At 38.2% G+C, this 19,608-nt stretch overlaps 1 protein-coding gene across 2 annotated transcripts in view; it reads right to left on the bottom strand.

Moving 5' to 3' along the window:
- The window catches only part of LOC140320113 (insulin-like growth factor-binding protein 2-B), a 36,503-nt gene extending 17,155 nt beyond the window's left edge, over window positions 1–19,348 (bottom strand). The window contains exons 1-2 of one of the 2 annotated variants that reach the window (XM_072397910.1): window positions 18,895–19,348; window positions 7,470–7,621 (exon numbers count right to left, since the gene is read on the bottom strand). In XM_072397910.1, the coding sequence (XP_072254011.1) occupies window positions 7,470–7,621; window positions 18,895–19,255 (513 nt within the window). In that variant the 5' untranslated portion in view covers window positions 19,256–19,348. The remainder of the gene's footprint in view (window positions 1–7,469; window positions 7,622–18,894) is intronic. The other variant, XM_072397909.1, reaches the window with a different exon arrangement.
- Window positions 19,349–19,608: the final 260 nt, after the last annotated feature.

Below are 19,608 nucleotides of genomic sequence, written 5' to 3'. Positions count from 1 at the left end.
GAGCACAACATTTCCTGATATACGGATGATGACCTTCTCTATATATCTGATCCTCTCACATCTATCTCACATCTATCTCACATATTCTTACTACCCTCAAAGCTTTTGGTAGCTTCTCTGGCTATACACTTAACCTGGACAAAAGTGAGCTCCTAACCATTTATATAGCTGCCAGATCTCCTTTAATTCTTTACTGTTCAAAGTAACCAATAACAGACTTTATCTTGGTGTATCCATTACAAAGTCGAACTCACAACTAGTGGAGGGCAATTTGACCACACTTCTGAAGCATTCCTAACATGATCCTACTCACTGGTCCATGCTGCCCTTATCATTAGCTGAGCGAATTAGTATAAGTAAAAAAGACATTCTTTACCAAGCTTGATAGTGTTATTTAATTTTTTACTTGGAATAATAAAATACTTAGGAATACTTAAGGAAGCTGTTTCTACAAAGACCTAAACTATATGGTGGGGTGGTTCTATCAAATTTTCAGATTTACTATTGGGCTGCTAATATCAATCACTTATTGTACTGGTGTAGGGACACATCCTCCATGGATTTTCCAGGTTGGTGACAAATTTAACCTGGTTCTTGCGGTCCAATCTCACTCTCAGCTCTTTTTTTTGTTAATCTATTCCTTTACATTCACTGCCTTTACATGAAATCCCATTCTTAATTCATAGGGTTTAATATGACGTTGGTCCATCCTTTGCAGCTATAACAGTTTCAACTCTTCTGGGCAAGCTCTCCACAAGGTTTAAGAGTGTGTTTATGAGAATTTTTGACCATTCTTCCAGAAGCGCATTTGTGGGGTCAGAAACTGATATTGGACAAGAAGGCTTGGCTCGCAGTCTCTGCTCTACTTCATCCCAAAGGTGTTCTGTCGGGTTGAGGTCAGGACTGTGCAGGCCAGTCAAGTTCTTCCACACCAAACTTGCTCATCCATGTCTTTACGGACCTTGCTTAGTGTACTGGTCCATAATCACGTTGGAACAGGAAGGGTCCATCCCCAAACTGTTTCCACAAAGTTGGGAGCATAAAATTGCCCAAAATCTCTTGGTATGCTGAAGCATTCAGAGTTCCTTTCACTGGAACTAAGGGGCCAAGCCCAGCTCCTGAAAAACAACCCAACACCATAATTGCCCCTCCACCAAACTTTACACTTGATACAACGCAGTCGGACAAGTACCGTTCTTCTGGCAACCGCCAAACCCAGACTTGTCCATCAGATTGCCAGATAGAGAATCGTGATTCGTCACTCCAGAGAACATGTCTCAATTGCTCTAGAGTCCAGTGGCAGCATGCTGTACAACACTGCATCCAACGCTTTGCATTGCCCTTGGTGATGTATGGCTTGGATGCAGCTGCTTGGTCATGGAAACCCATTCCATGAAGTGCTCTATGCGCTGTTCTTGAGCTAATCTGAAGGCCACATGAAGTCTTGTGCGTACTGTGCGCCTCAGCATCCGCTGACCCCCTCGTTATTTAACATATTTAATGTTATAATACCACTGACAGTTGACTGTGGACTATTTAGTAACGAAGAAATTTCACAACTGGACTTGTTGCACGTTTGGCATCCTATCATGGTACTATGCTCCTAAGAGCAATCAGTTCTTTAGCAAATGTTTGTAGAAGCCACTAGAAGAGCCTCACAGACATATTTGTCTAAAAATGGACAAAATGAATGGTCTTTATCCTCAGTGAGGGAGCCCCCCCCGCTCAGCTGCTAACATAATACGGATGGTGCCAGGGCCCACACAATTTGCAGTGAATCATGTTCAGGATATCAAGACATCCTTAGAGCTGCTGATTCCTGACTAAGTTCAGAAAATGATTCTGGATATGACTAATATTGAGGGAAGTGTTTTTGTTGACCAGTGGAAAGAGATAGACATCATGCATCTGCATGCCTACTTTGGCATTCTCATCCTTGTGTCACAGTCTGTCATGTCATAGTTTATGTTAATCATGTTTTCAGGTTTTGTTCTAGTCATGTTTTTCCCCTGTCACGTTCAGTTCACTCTAGTCACCTGGTTAATTGTTCACAGCTGCACCTCATGTCACTGATCACTCCCCTCACAGTATTTAGCTTCCTAGTTTACTTTCAGTCACTGCAGAATCCTCACAATCCCTCCATGCGTTGCACAGAGAAGTCTGGGTTTTCCTGCCTCATAGCATTATTAATAATCATAGTCATAGTGTTTTTTCATAGCCTTGTTCTGTCATAGCCTTGTTTTGTTAATGTTATGTATTTTTTGAATCCGGCTCTGCCGCGCCCTTTGTTAATGCTCCCTGTCTTTTTTTGTAAATAAACCTTTTTGAACCTAAGAGAGCAGCATCTGGGTCTTACTTTCCCACCGATCGTGACACCTTGCTAGTGTCTATAGGTCAAGAGGGAAGTCGACTGAAAGTCTGTGGGCTGCTGAGACAGGGAGAGCAAATTTTAGAGCCACACTGTCTCTGAAGAGCTTCCATGTATTCTCCAAGATAGGCATGATTTATGATACTCAAGTCTTGAGTATAGTAGATTTTTAACATCATTATAGCCTTATGACAAAAAGAGTAGACACGCTTCCATTGTTAATTGTGATCTAGTGAAGACTGATTGTATTCATTAAACATATATGTTATCTCAGTTGTTTGAAATTAAGATAAAGACAATATACTGTATGTTAATAATTTATGAAGTAAAATTTTGTGTTAGAATTGTTTTAAAGCCCCAAATTTGTCCCGAGGGACACAAGAGGGTCCCAAAAGTGAAGACCATACAAGGGATAGTGTATTTCCAAATTCCCTCTTAGATAATGCATTCGTTCAGTGGCTTAAGACCGTCAAATATTAGAATGCTATATAAGGATGGCATCTTCATGTCATTTGATCAGCTTAGACAGGAGTTTGCTTTACTAACATATAATTTTTTTAGATACCTACGACTGATACTTTTTATACAAATCCACTTAACATATTTTCCTTCATTACCACAGACATCATCACTTTATCTAATCCTAGAAAACCCAGCCTGAGGTCAGGGGAACTATCAAAGCAGTACACAAATATATTTGACACGGGAGGTTATTCATTGACAATAATAAAGGAAAACTGGGAGAAGAATATGGGTACAATTATCACAGATAATCATTGGTCTTACATATTTCCAAGAATCCAGTCTTCTTACATTTGTATGAGGCATTGTCTTATTTAGTTTAAGGTTGTACACTGACTTCATATGGTTAAGTTATACAAAATCTTCCTAGGGGTTAATCCTATTTGTGTTGCTTCCTATGTTGGAAAGCACCTGCTTCTCTATTCCACAAATGTTGGTCATGCTCAAGTCTGACTGTATTCTAGTCCTCAATATTTTAAGTGTAATCTGCAATTTCAGGTCTAACTATTGGTCCCTGTCCTTTTAATGGACTCTTTGATGTACCATGAGTATGAGTTATATGAGCTGTATGAGTTTGACAGCTTAATAAAAACAAATTGCCAAAAAAATGAAGAGGCTGGTCAGCCTGATAGTAATTTTTGTAAAATACCTTGTTAATAGATCTATGAACCACTATGCAGGCACTCTGCACGTTGCACAGCTTCCCAATAATTTCAATACCAACGTTGGCTGAAGTTTTGTCTGGAATGGAACAAGGTGATCATTCTTTCAAAGTAGCAGTTTGTTAGCCTGTTTACTACTTTGTTTTTCTAACTTCTTGATACACCATTCAATCTCTCCAATATGTTTAATGCTGTTCAGACAATTTACAGAAAGAAAGAAAAAAAAACACACCTATTAAGATCTACAAGATTTCCAATTGGAATGAGTAGACTCTAGGATAAATCGCCTACAAACACACACATATGTGGAAATGAGCCACAAGCCACCTATATCCTTTACTTAAGCCACCACTGCCCCAAGCTAGAACATCCTCAGATCCTCCTATCATGGATTCTGCAAGATGTTGGAAATTTCCATCAAAGTACATCTTCATTTATATCATATTATTTTTTACAAATCTGCAGATCTCTTATTCTTCCACATCCCAAAGCCATTCTACTAGATTCAGAACGTGCATGTTGTCCACTGTCCTTGTTGTAAGGTTCACAACACCAGTTTTGAACAATACATGTGCATTATCATTCTGGAAGTAGCCAGTAAAAATTGTAGCTGTCAAAGGATGCACATGCTCATCAAGACTTCTGTGGCATTCAAACAAAATAGAGTGGTAGAGATGTGTCAGGAGAAACTTTCCCACACCATCACCCCCCATCAGCAACCAGGACTTCTGACCACAACATCACTGGATTTATTCAGCTGATGCTACATTTTGAACCATCATCTTCAATCTCAACATAAATGGAGATCCATCAGACCAAGTTTTCTCCAGTCTCCAATTATCTAGGTTTGGTGAGCCTGTGTGCACTGCAGAGCTCAAGTCAACCTCAAAACTGAAAGACAGGACGCCAATCAGGCCAGCCATTCTCTTTTGACCTCTGACATAAACAAGGACTTTAGTCTACTCACTGCTTGTTTTTCTCATCATTCTGACTAAACATTAGAGGTGAAAAATCCTTGACTCTTTCAGACCAGCCTGTCTGCCAACAAAAGTCATGCTGCATTTAAAGTTTCAGAACACACATTTTTATCTCCATTCCTGATTTGATGTGAACATTAATCCAAGCTCTTGACCTGCGTGTCTTCATGCATTGCAGAAGACTCAGGAAGTGCATGACTGAACAGGTGTACAGGTGATCCTAATAAAGAACACAGCGAATATATTGAAATATATACATCACCGAGTCTGGCCCAACTCCAGCTGTGACACCATAGCCCACATTTATATAAAGTTCTATGACCTCACAAGACCACACACAACGAAGTGCATCCATGCTTGACACCAGCCGTCTGAAGTTCCTCCCCTCAGCCAGCTGCTCGACTCCTTTCACTGCACTCTCTTTTGTTGCTCTTAATGATCTTGGCATTTGAATTGTCCCGCTCGACTTATTATATTTTTTGTAATTTTATTTTGTTTTGCTTTACTGCAAGCAAGTGAGTTATATGAGGGAGAAAGTGAGAAAAAATATATCATTGTTTGCATTACTGAGACATACTGTACTATGGGTCTCCACATGAGTAGCCCCCTGGGCAGAAGCTCATTTGAGTGAAACAGAATATCTGTGCTTGCACACCATCCCATTGAGGATTTTCAAAGACTTTTTTTATTTTTGGCAGAGCTGTATTTGAGTCTGTGAAATCTTGACTGAGTGTTAAATAATAAAAAGGGGGGCGGAGTCTGTATTCTATAGAATGCAACTGCCAACGTATTTTCCACTGTGCTGAGAAAAAGAATCACAACATCATGATTCTGAGGTTTTATATATCAGAAAATTATTTTAAAAATGGTCTGGTACTTACAAAAGATTAAACTGACATGAAAACAACAAACACTTTATATATTTCACCATGCAGTGTATTCAACTGCAGAATTAGTGTGTTAAAAATCTAAGTCCACCCTTACTGTTTCCATGTGACTTGAGAGGGTATGTAGCGGCTTGATGCTGCTAATGTGTCCTGGATTAACTGATCTTCAGCAGGTGTGAGCATCTCTATATAAGCAAATGTTTTGGAAGTTTTCTGGTCGGGAGCATCAGGTGTGTGTTAACACAATGCCAAGAAGGAAAGACATCAGCAATGATCTCAGAAAAGTGATTGTTGCCCATAAATCTGGGAAGGCTTATAAGGCCATTTTCAGACAATTTGGAGTCCACCATTCTACAGTGATTACTCACAAGTGAATAACATCAAGACGGTTGTCCATCTTCCTAGAAGTGGACGTCCCAGCAAGAAAATGCAAGAAAATCCAACAGCCACATCTCAGACTTTACAGGCCTCAGTTAGCATGGAAAAGTTCATGAAAGTACAATTTGAAAAATTTAAAATAAAAAAAGATTGCTTAGAATTGAGAAAGTCAAACACAGCATATTACCACAAATACCTACTGCATAGTGTAGTGGTAAGATTGCTGCCCTTCATGTGGGTGACTGGAGTTTGAATCATGAATGAAAGGTAGGGGTCCTTACGCTACCTACCTACCTGGGATAGGAGTGTAAATTGCTTTGGATTAAAGCATTTGCCAAATGCATACACATAACCTTACAGTCGTTACTTGAATTCTTTGTTACCCAAACATGAGGCCATTTTTAGCAGATCTAAGCATAGCAGAATGTCTGAAAAAGAAATTAATCAAGGTGTAGACCCAGACAAAGTCCAGACCTCAACCTGATTGTGATGCTGTAAAGTTATTTTCAGAAAGCTGATTATAAATGATCATCTGCAAACCCAAATGAACTCAGGTAGTATTAAAAAGAAGAATGAGACATATTTTGTCCACAATATTTCAAGAGACTGATAAAATCATACAGAAAACGATTACATGAAGTAATTTCTACTGAAGGTGTAATGAAGGAAGAAACTGCTTCAGACTGTCTCTTTGAGTCTTGGTTATGAGTCATGAGTTTTTTTATCCAACTTTAAGACTTGGTAATGACCAGATGATTTTTCTTTTTTCTTCATTTCATCCAGATATGAAAAAGCTCAACATTGAAGAAGTTGTGCTTTCTTTTAGATGATGCAAAAGAGTGTTAAACACAAAGCTTGCATTTTTTTAAGGATGACATTCAGAGCATATAGGCTGAACATCTCAGCATGTCTATTTGTTGTATTATTGTTTTATGGAAAGTGCTTTATAGTCTAAAAATTCTGCTGTACGTATACACATAAGTGTGTGTGGTATGATTAACCTCTTTAACCCTAAAGCCCATGTTATCAGGGGTGGGAGGGGAACATCCAGTTTGATCCAGCTCTGATGAAGTCTCACAAGCTTTAGCTTTATTTTGATAAGATGGTTTACACAGAGTTTACAATTGCAGAGAAATACTCAGCTTTTGGGCATGTCATTTTCAAGCAGGAACCCCAGAAAGACTCTTGGGGCTGAACCATGTGTGGAAAAAAATCTGGCATCATACAGAATATACATCCATTAAATGTGTGCCTTTGTGTTTACCCTGTGCGTGTCTGTCCATGTGCGTCTGAGCCAAAGAATGCCCAGAGGAGGGCACTGCTGTAACAGGCCCTCACAGCACATCACTTATACATATATATGCATATACACACCAGCCTGCCATGCACAACTACAGTAAGCCCACATGGGAGGCAGATGACGCTGTGAGAAGAGAGAAAAGAAAGGTAGGAAATGGACCCTCACGTTTAGATTTCATGTCATATCTATTGGAAGTCTTCATTTTAACTATCTGCTACAGTGTCTATATAGCAGTTATATAAAGCTGCAGGAGGGTTTACAACATAGAGTTGTTTCAGTTTTACATTGAAAATTTATAGAGACATGTGGATACACAAATCCACAAAAAGACAATCACATACAGATAACTTATAAAAACTAAACATAAGGCCTGACCTGCAGCTTTCTCTGGGCTCGGTGATCCTCTGACTGATGTATCCTCATTTTGGTTCTGCGCTCATTCTGGTGTTGCTTCCTGGCAGACACCTGCCAAAACCGAGCATCTATGGTTGGTTTCTTGCTGAGTGGATTTTCAGTCCCATGCACCTCTGGAAAATATAAAAGCAAACAAAAAAAAAACATGCAAACCAACTTAGACAGGCAATTAATCTAATGCAAATGTTCAAAAAAAGGGACTTTTTGAAAACAGATTTTGGGTCCAAAGACCAGTTAAATGTCATATCTCCTCTGGCGTTGATCCTTTCTAAAAAATTCTGTACTGCTTTTAATAGACACACACAAAGCTTCTTTACAATCTGCTTTCTAAAATACTTACATTCATCTGCATTTATTGTCACCATAATCAGAAGCTGATGTTATAAGTAACCATTTTTCTAATGGCTGCCCCCTTTTACAGGTCTTAATCTTGGAATTAGAAGACATTCTGTATTCTGTGTACCTCATAATGTGACTAATGGTATGCTGACCCACCATCTATTGCAATGGTTAGAATTACTATGGCGACAGCGAGAACAGACAATGTGCTGCATCTAGCCTATTTTGGTTTGAAACACTAGGTTCATGTAACAGATTACACAATCTCCTCTGAGCAGAGTGGTGTGTTCATCATTTGGTGAAACAGAAAATATAAAATACAAACAGCGACAACCTCAATTCTAAAAAGTTTGTTTAAAACATAAGAAAAAAAAATATTTTCAAATCGTATTAGTAATATCTTACTCAGAATAGAACATATGAAACATTTAAAAATGTTTGCTCATCAAGAATTAGATGGTGGGAAAACGTCTCAACGGGGTTGGGACAGGGACAACAAAAGGCTGGAAAAGTAATTAGTGCTAAAAAGAAAGCTGGAGGAACATGCTGGAACTAATAGGTGAATTAGCAACAGGTCAGTATCATGATTGGATATAAAAAGAACACCTTAAAGAGACAGAGTCTCTCAGATGTAAAGATGGGTAGAGGTACAGTGATCTGCAAGAAACTGTATCTGCAAATAGAACTTCAGAACTTGAAGTATTGAATATTTAAATGTTCCATCTTCTACAGTATATCACAAAAATATTACGAGAATCTGGAGACATCTTTGTCTGAAAGGGACACAACCAAAAATCAGTATTGAATGCTCATGATTTTTGGGCCTTAAGGCAGCAGTACATAAAAACAGACTTGATTCTGTCATGGATATCATTGCATGGGCTCAGGAACATGTCCTGAAATTATTGTCTGTGAACACAGTTCATTATGTCATCCACAAATGCCAGAAAAAGCTCTATTATGCAAGAAGAAGCCCTATTTGAACGTGAGAAAGAAATGCTTCCATCTTTTAGAGGTCAAAGCTAATTTAAAATGCTAATTTAAAATTTAAAAAAGTCAGATGAATCAAAGTGTGAAATTATTTTTGAAAATCATGAACTACATGTCCTTTTATCTAAAGAATAGAGGACTAAAGAATAGAGGGACCATTTGGCTTGTTATCAGTGCTCAGTTCAAAACCCTGCCCCTCTGAGTGCATTAGTACCCATAGAACTGCCAACGTGCACATCTGGAGAGGCCTTATCAATGCTGAAAGGTATTTACAGGTTTTAGAGCAACATATATGGCCTTTCAAATTTCAGCAAGACAATGGCAAACCACATAATGCATCTGTTACAACAGTACAGCTTCACTGTAGAAGAATGATGGACCAGCTTGCCTGCAGTCTAGACCTTTCACTAGTTGAAAACATTTGGTGCATCATGAGGACAAAGAAGACCCAGGACTGTTGAGAAGCTTGAATCAAATGTCAGACAAAAAAGTGAAGACATTCTTGAAATGGTAAAATGTCTCACTTTAAACATTAAAGGTTTTCTATTGTGAACAAAATATTAGTTTTGAGACATTGCAAATCATTGCAGTCTGTTATATTTACATTTTACATTGTGTCCCAACTTTTCGAAATTTGGGTTGTAGGTAATTCAGAGCAGACAGAGAATGATGGTAAATGACAATAAATCGCACAGTGTGGCACGGATAACTATGATGGTAAAACCTGCACAGTCGTGACACTGTTCCACAGAAAAACCAAGACAAGTGCAAACAGTTAGTCACCAGAGCCCAGGGTGATGAAGATGCACATCTGATGAAGGCATTTGTGCTGAATAAGAATATTTTTCTTTCTGTTTTGGATACCTAGCCTACAAGCCAGAGGCTTCTTGTGTGTGTGTGACTGTGTGTTTGTGTGAGGCTGAGTGTGTCTGTAATTAGCACTGAGGCACAACTCAGAGGTTGTAAATCATGTCTGAAAGGACACCCCCCCCCCCCCCCCCCTCCCCCGCCTCTGGCCATTCCTCATAGTTCTACACACATGCAATGACTTTCCTGAATGTTTCTCCTTGTGTTCACATGTGTCTGTGCACATGTGTGCACACTCTGCCAGGTGGGAAACCTAAAAAGAGTGATATTGTAATATTTAGTTTATTTCTGTCAACCCTGCAGTTTTGCTGACCAAGTTTTGATTCTTTAAACTGAATTATTTAGCCACAGAGAGTGCCAAAAGCATATCTAAAAATGCCTCAAAACTAATTAAATAACTGGATAATGAAATGTTTTGAAATGAGGGACTGTTTAAGATTTTTGTATGGTAATATATTGCTTTATTATAACAAAGGTTAATCATTTATGATTAAAAAGGAAAGAAGATAGTTCTCAAGCTGACGTTGTCAGTTTACAGCACATAAGGTGTGCAAAGAGAAAAACATTTGGCATCGTTACACTAAGTGCCAAAATCTGTCTTTTCCTAATTGCTTAAACAGAGTTTTGAAAAGAAAGCCAATTTTGTCAACACAAACCCCAATTAGCACAACTACACTCACACACACACAAGAACATGTCTAATCATTGGACAGTGATTTGGAGATGTTGATGAAACAAGTTTTAGATCAGTCTATATCAGTGGTGCTTTGTGCTGTACACCATTGCTGAATTGAATTATGGGCCTTTGGCTTTACTTTGCTCGTGTGGCTTGCAGTGGAAAGTTGAGAACAGTACAGCTTTCTAAGCAGCCAATCATGCACCACTCAATCAAATTTTTGCTTATCTGATCTTGTGACAAAACCCAGTTGCTACAACTCCACTTGCCAATAACAATCACGTGTTAACGCATTATATGAATTCTACCTGAGAGAACAAAAGAATGTGCACCAGCCCCATGACATTGATTCTACAAGTTGAATTAGCTTAAAAAAAATACAGATCTTACGATGGTGAGGGAGCACAGTCAAAAAATACAAGAGATACAGATGTTCACCGACACCAGATCTGCCCAGCTGTCGATTGTTGCCTTGGTGTATTAAGTCACTAAAAGTCGTCAATCCCAACATCCAGCTGAGAGCATAAGGTTAGAATAAACTTCCAAGTTGTGCAATATCATTGTCCACTCAACAAAGAGTTTATTTTTATTTTTATTTGTTTAGCTATAAAAAAAAAACCTTTAAAAAGGTTTCAGGGCAAATTGATGTTTTTCCCTCAGAAGTGTTGAACACTGTTGCTATGTGTGTATGATAAGTGAGTCAGGATATTAGGAATGTTGCATTATAGTTAAACAAGCTGAGGTATGAAAGTAAGCTTTTAATGTTTTCTGTGGTTGAGTGTAAGACGCTGTTTAGTAAAAACTGTTCTAAAAACTCATGACAGCACTCTGCAAGCAGAAAAAAACTGTATTCAACCAACAGCTGTTATCTAAATGCTATGTTGTTGACTGTGTCTCAGTGCCATAGAAACAACCTGCCTAAAGCTGTTGGGAGGCTTGGCTTTGATTTTTGCCTTTAAGCAAAGTTTTCACAATTCTCTCGTGGCATATAATGAGTGATGTTGCTGCAGTGTTGCTTAGCATTAATTCATTTTCATATTCATGTATACAACGCAGGTGTGTCTCAAATACTTGACTTGACTCTAATGGCCAAGAAAGTGACCTTGCAAAAATAATTCGTCTGTGCAAAGGTTCCTAAGGCTTGATCACTTCAAACACTTTACAGCTGGCAAATCTACAGCTAGCTCCAGAATAATGAAGACTCCCCTCAGACATTTTGTGGTTCGCTCTTTCAACACTTGATGTTGCTCTGCGTCTGTGTGGTGGTGTTTGTCGTCTTAACTAAAGAAGATGTCTTTGTAGCTTTTGGAGGGAAACCGAATCAGACTCAAAAGGCAAAAAAAAGTTCAATGTGATTTGTGAAAAAATATGCACTTTTTCTTTTGTCATAATTGTTCATATACACTACCACTTGTTTGAACACACCTTCTGATTCAATTCAATTAAATTCAATTTTATTTATATAGCGCCAGATTACAACAATTGTCATCTCAAGGCACTTAAGTAATATAGTCCAATTCAAGCCAATTGGAATTCAATTTCCTTGTAATCATAATCCAATTAATTCATATAGAGCCAATTCAAAAAATTAATATCCTAGCTAAGGAAACCAACAGATTGCACCGAAACTTGTCTTCAGTCCAATCTCCCGTCCTGAGCGTGCCTGTAGCGACTGTGGAAAGGAACGACTCCCTTTTAAAAGGAAGAAACCTCTGGCAGAACCAGACTCAGGAAGGGTGGCCATCCGCCTCGACCAGCTGGGGTTTGAGAAGACAGAAAAGAGGGGGGAAAAACACCATAATGCCATTGAAAGGATATCTGTTGGAACAGGGAAACATACGTTAATAACCAAAATAATGTCACATGTACATAAAATCAATTGAGAAATTAAACAGGGGGAAAAAGAGAGCAAAGTGAGGAAAGGTGTGACAGATGAGGTCCCCCAGCAGTCTAAGCCTATAGCAGCTTAACTATGGGATGTTTCAGGATTACCTGAGCCATCCCTAACTATAAGCTTTATCAAAAAGGAAAGTTTTAAGCCTAATCTTAAAAGTGGAAAGGATGTCTGCTTCCCGGACATTTACTGGCAGCTTATTCCACAAGAGAGGGGCCTAATAACTGAAGGCTCTACATCCCATTCTACTTTTAGAAACTCTGGGAACAACAAGTAAACCTGCAGTTTGGGAGCGAAGTGCTCTGTTAGGAAAATACCTTACAATTAGATCTTTAAGATATGATGGCGCTCGGTCATTAAGAACTTTATATGTGAGAAGAAGAATCTTAAATTCTATTCTGAATTTAACAGGGAGCCAATGAAGAGAAGCTAAAACTGGAGAAACATGATCTCTCCTGTTAGTTCTCATCAGAACTCTGGCTGCAGCATTTTGGATCAGCTGGAGGCTTTTCAGAGAAGATGTGGGACAGCCCAATAATAAGGAATTACAGTAGTCCAATCTTGAAGTAACAAATGCATGAACTAGTTTCTCAGCATCACCCTGAGACAGGATGTTCCTGATTTTAGCAATATTACGAAGGTGAAAGAAGGCAGTCCTAGAAACTAGTTTTATATGTGCGTCAAATGATAAATTCTGGTCAAAAATAACTCCAAGGTTCCTCACTGTAGAACTAGAAGCCAAGGAAATACCATCTAGAGTAACTATATAACTAGACAATTTCTCCCTGAAGCGCTCAGGTCCAAAGAGAACAACTTCAGTTTTGTCTGAATTTAAAAGCAGACAGTTCTAAGTCATCCAGGTCTTTATGTCTTTAAGACAGGCTTGTAGTCTGACCAACCTATTGGTTTCATCTGGTTTCATAGATAAGTACAGCTGAGTATCATCAGCATAACAATGGAAATTTATGCCATGCTGTCTGATAATGTTACCTAATGGAAGCATGTATAAAGTAAAAAGAATCGGTCCAAGCACAGAACCCTGAGGAACTCCATGACTTACTCCAACGTGTGAGGAAGATTCTTCATGTACAAGAACAAACTGGAATCTATCAGATAAATATGACTTAAACCAGCCTAATGCAGTTCCTTTAATCCCAATAACATGTTCAAGTCTCTGTAACAGAATGCTGTGATCGATCGTATCAAATGCAGCACTGAGATCCAACAGGACAAGCACAGAAACAAGTCCGCTATCAGAAGCTAACAGGAGATCATTGGTAACTTTCACCAGTGCTGTTTCTGTGCTATGATGCACTCTGAATCCTGACTGAAACTCTTCAAAAAATCTAAACTGTATTATATTTACAAATCTACATTTATAAGTAAAGATGAAACATGTATATTATTCTTAATAAATGTTAAAACATGTTTATGTTGTAGTAGGTACTCTTGATTGAATGGAACAATATTTTTTGTGACTAATAATCTATATACATGTATCAGTCAAAAGTATTGGAGAAATATGTGTAAGTAGATTACTTGAGTAAATCTATATAAATTTAACCTGTGATAGTAAATTCTGACAATTCTTGCAGTGATATTGTGCAAGCTGTAACCTCCCAGCACGAACTGCTTTAAGACTAGCAGAAGAAGAAGGGAAGGCCCCAATGCCTCAGGGGGAGTTTTGTCAGAACTGCAGGCACCCACATGCTACTCCCACCCAAAGTGATCACTTAGAGCTTCACCTTTTCACATAATGTGTGCACCACAAACCACGAAGAATAATGAAAGACTTGAGAGTGTGAGTGCAGCAGGGAAGCAAGTTTCAGCAAAGAATCACCCCGGGGACAACAGGGGAAGTCGACCATCCACAGCAAGAAAAAGAGAAGAGTGATGTATAAATATTGTTCCTACAATAGCTATACATGGCTGCTAATGCAGAGCTAAAGACAGACGCTTATGGCAAAGAAACACTAGTTAATTTATGGTTTAGATAAGGGAAAACTGTGGTCATAGATAATGGGAAAGTCATGTTTGATGACAATGTGATGGGGCACAAACTCTTGTGTGTTTTTGTTTCTTTGTTGCATGAAACTAACTTGCTGTTTACCAGTACATGAACAAGATCACCATGTGCTTATGTCCTTCTGGCTACATAAATCACACACTACCTGCTGTATCAGGTAGTGTGCATTACATTTCATTTGTCAAAAATTTTAAACTAGCTCAGTGGAACACATGTTGGTCATAGTTTAATGAAATTTGGCTTGGAAATATGCTTTTTGTACACGTGCTTTATGTATTTATTATTTCCTGAAAATGTAAACTGACTATAACATTTCCTGGAGACTGAACAGAGACTACCATTACCATACTTCTATGTTTTTGGCTTGTTTTTCAAGAGGTAGCTGTGTTTTATAATGCCTAATTATGTTCAGCCAACACACTGAGTGATCTCTTTTTTTTTAAGCCTCCAGAGACACACTTGCCCTCACAAATGTCCAAACTACTGGCAGCAGTTTCAGTATAGAAATTCAGTTTTTCAATTAAGTCAAATGTGGATACAGAGTTGTGCTGAAGAAAGAATATGCTTTGCTCAACGAACCCTCCCTGCATAAATACGTACATGTTGAAATGTTGATGGCTAATATAAATACTGCTGTGTAATGATGTTTCCGTGTTACTGACAGATGACCCACACCTGCCATGGACTTCAACTCCTCGGGACAGACGGTAAATAATTTTCTTTCTTCTTCAGACTTCAAAAGGTGGGAATGTTTGGTTTAATTTGGAGACTAAAGCTCACACTCGTCAGAACTTTCTGGGTCATGACTGGGAGACTTCAACTCCTTTTGTAAAAATAGATCAAGTGGAGACACTTAAAGTGTTGTTCTATTTCTAATAGAACCTACTTCTCAGATTGGAAGAATTTAAAACATATTCTTGACAATAGTGCTGATGTTTGCAGTAACCTTTGCAATGTGGAAGTTTTGAACTGTGTGGAGGAGCAAGGCTGATGAATATCACTTTGAGACATCAGGCTGCCATGCTATTTATTATGGTTTATTGACAAAAAGCCATTTAGATTCAGGATCAGACCGAATAACCACAATGGTTACTTCGGCCCAGTTAGGACACCAAATCATTAAGAGAGGTTAGCAACAGGAACAGGAGCACCAACTCCAAAGTGCATTTTTATGGAAGGCAGATGGTGACATTTGAGAGCCAGCTGTTACTTATGCTTGAAAAATCAAACTTAACACAGTGAACTGAGGGCAAACCACAGTCTCAAATGATTCTCATTTAGAGTTTTTTCCCTTATGTGGTCTATGTGGTTTGAACACCAAAGATGGTAAGTCATACATACCGCACAGGCAAGTCCATCATGAGATCAGCCAGGGTTACAGGGACTGGGACAGGATTCGTTTCAATTACCCTCACCTATCAAAACTTCATCATCTGTGGTTTTGAAAAAAAATAAAGAAAAAAGTTGAACCCATCTTCTACGCTCTGAAAAATTTTCAGTGTTTATATAAAAAAGGACCCGTTTGAGTAATTAGGTTACACCTGTTGCTGTGGAGATTATTTCCAACAACAAACTGAATGTCTGCCTTGTGCATAATCTGTAGTTGCTAAATCCAAGTTCCACTACTGAATCTGCTTTAAACTTTTTAGTTGTAAAATGTGTCTTATACTGCCACGTTCAAGTACCGTGAGCCACAATCTTCATCAAAATAAGACAACTTTTAGGAAATGTTACAGACATGCTCTGGGTTCACTGTTGAGATACTGCTTGTTTTCAACTGTAGATGTGGGTTTGCCATTACTTGATAAAAGCATTGCATATGTCAACATTCCTTTAAAAAAAAAATCAATAGTGACCTTTGTCCCTATTACCTGTAATGTAGAAGAGCAACGCTTGACATTTCTGTGTCCTTTCTGGGTTTTTCGTTACTGGTAGTTGTTTGTACCTGACACTTTTGATGTAGGTGGTGGTTTTTCAAGTATAAAAAAAAGTCCTGTAGTAAAATATCTTGCTAATATGATACAACTTCTCAGTGAATCTTTAAAGCTGTGATTTTACATCACGCATAGGCATGAAAACAAGTTCAAACTAGCTGGCTGGGTAGTGCTGGCTCACTTGCAAAAATCAATTATAATGTCCTCTTTTGGTGGCAATATGCTGATACTGCATCATTGTCTATGACAAAATCACATACAACATAAAAAAGGATGTAAAGTGGTGCAGTGGTTAGAGACATGTTATCTCAGAACCCTTTATTTAAAAAAAAGTTAGATTTAGCAGCTAGAAATAGCCAAAAAAAGAAATAATGTTAGATTTAGCAACTGTTTTATGTTCTCCTAAAAGCTCATCCAAGTTCCTTAAAATCATATACTTTGAAGTTTTTGCAAAAAAAACAGCTAGTAATGGACATAAAATGGCTTTACCATTTTGCTGAACCAGAGGATAGGGATCTATGAATATGCAAGTTTTACTATGCCTTTATCTCAACAGAACAGAAGACTCCAACTTCTTAGAATGTAGGTGGTGCTCTGCTGATTCAAAACAGACATCCTCAACCATAGCACTGATGGTTGATTTTGTTCATGATATGTGGTGTAACACAAAAAAAAACATCTTATGGATATGTTGAAAACTTTTTTAGAGACAGGGACTTTAAACTAACAAAGGACACTGTTAAGACAGCCGTGACTCAATCAACTAGATGAGACAGATAAACTTCTTAAGTTACAAGAGCAAAACTGGATAACATCCAACTGTTATATGTCCAGAACAACAAACACATCTGGCTCTGCGCTCCGAACGCTAACCTGATGCATTGAATGGTTTGTTACACAGATCCATCTTTAAAATTGTTGTTGTAAAATACTAAAAAAACACTTTTAAGTTGATTGGTTGAACCACCAGCTATTAAAACAAGTGTAATTGGATATGATCAAGTTAAACAAAATATAAACGTTAATGCCAATTCATAAAAAAAAAATCATAAAAAAAGTTGCCTCAAGAAATCAACAGATCACATAGAATCTTAATTTTGATTCAAAGAGTTGAAAATCCTCCATTTTTTAAGAAACAAAAGAAGAAAATGTCTGTCTTCTCGACAAAATAACTGGCCCAGTCATTTTGCACTTTATAAGTATTTTGCTTCATTCACAGCCTTAAAGCATTAATCCTAGTAAAACTCACCTGGTAATAGATAACAAAATGTGTGATGTAACAAACACAGTGTCTTTACACATTCATCACACACTTTTTGGCCTCAGGGAAAATGTTCCTCCATAGATGCTGAAAGCTTCTGGATTATATTTACCATTGTCCTAGAAATAAACCTCCATCCGAGCCCAGCACAATAATTTTAGAACTATCTAAACAAGCAGTCTTTTGTGATTTTGTCATACAACCTGTATGTTCATGAATTTTATGTCATGGACCTACACAAAATAATCCAAAATGGTTAAGTGAAATTAGGAGAAAAAAAGAAAAAAATGGGATATAAAACAATGAAAAGTAGTGTCTGCATAAATACTCACACCCTTTGAAATAAAACCCTGAATTAGGACCTGTTGCTACCACTTACTGTCAGAAGTCAGACAATTAGATCAGTTTAGTCCACCTATGTGCAATCTAAGAGTCACATGATCTTGATATATGCACATCTGTTGTGGAAGGCTTAAGATTCTATATTAGCATGATGCAAAGGTCACCACCGAGAAAGCAGCACGATAAAGACCAAGGAGCTCTCGGACAAATTTGAGACAAAGTTTTAAAGAAATACTGATTTGGGCTGAGTTGTGAAAACTTTAAAACTTCTGGGTTTAATCTCTATTCTCTTCTTGGGAACGGTAATAAATCCATTACTAAGAAAGTTTCTTTACATAGGACCATTCCGACTCTGAAAAGATTGTCCTTGTAGACCAATGGCCAGTGTTTTGAAAAATCAAAAAGCCTGTTTTAAGTTCAGCAGGCACTGAATAAAATTATCTAAAGCTAACTTTTTTCCAATGGGAATTGGTGGGACAAATCTATTGTCCCAAGAACACCATTTCCTTTATATGGTGGTGGTGGCAGGATCATACTGTGCTAATGTTTGTCATCAACAGGAATGAGAATTGGTCAGAATTTCAAGAAGGATGGATGGTGCTAAATATAGGTGATTTCTTAAGAAAAACCTGTTTTAGTCTTCCAGAGAATTGAGACTTGCTGCTAAAACAACACTGCGATGGCTTAAGAGCGAGTGAAATGTCCTCTTCAGATAATTTTTGGAAAGGTTTAAAGATGGCTGAAGAACTGATATGGCTTGAAGGAGATGGAGTAGTTATTCCTGTAGGAATGGATAAAAATCCCAGTGGTTACATGTGCCAAGTTTATAGAGACATGTCCCCAGAGACTTGCAGATGCAATGGCTGCCAAGGGGTGTTATACACCGTATTTACTTTATAAAGTACAATATTCCAAGTAATGCAACAAAATAGGAAAAATGCTAGAGGGGGTGAATACTTTGGCAAGGCGCTGTAGATCTGAGATAATTCCAACTGTAAAATGATTGATTGCTGTATTTTTTATGTTTCTCTTAGACTAGTCTTCAAAAAAGTCTTACCATTTGTTGCTTGCTGGTCCACACTTGCAGTGATATCCGGATCCACGTTTTGTCCACATTGCCCTAAACCCTGTATGAGCTGATGCAAAGGGAACTCTTCACCCACGCTGGGGTAGCACCTAAGGCCGCTGGAGCACCTCGCCGTGTAAACCCCACAAAGCTCACCTTCCAGCCTGGCACACACTGGACAACAGCCACAGCCCGGCTCCCTCACTATTTCTGTACATGCTGCAGTGACTTTGGGACACACAGCCAGACGCTCTGCTGAGCAACTTGGGCAACGGAAAGCTAAATCCCCAAGTAAGATTCCAGGTAAGGCAAAGTATGCAAACAGCATCCCATACATAACATATATGATCATTTTGGCATTTACTATGTTTATATGTGACTACTGAAGGTAAAAATGACCCTTGGAAGATTACGGCATGGACCTTAGGATTACCTCCACTGTCAACTATTTTGGGTAAACATTCTGCTGCCATCGACAGGGTCCTATCTGCTCTCATATTACTGACTGACACATAAACATGAGAGCCTATTACTCAAACAATAAAATACAATAACTGGAATTACAAATTTCATTAATAGTACATTTTAGAAATACATTGGAAGATCTCTTGTGCAATGAAATCAAGAAAAGCTCTTAGCATTCACAGGTACTCCAATTTTTTACATTATTTGATTTAATTAGACTCCCTATCTGCTAAATTACAG

This window comes from Leuresthes tenuis, unplaced genomic scaffold, assembly GCF_036924035.1.
Source record: "Leuresthes tenuis unplaced genomic scaffold, fLeuTen1.0.hap1 SCAF_12, whole genome shotgun sequence".
NCBI classification, from domain to species: Eukaryota; Metazoa; Chordata; class Actinopteri; order Atheriniformes; family Atherinopsidae; genus Leuresthes; species Leuresthes tenuis.
This window is presented reverse-complemented; position numbering and strand designations above follow the sequence as displayed.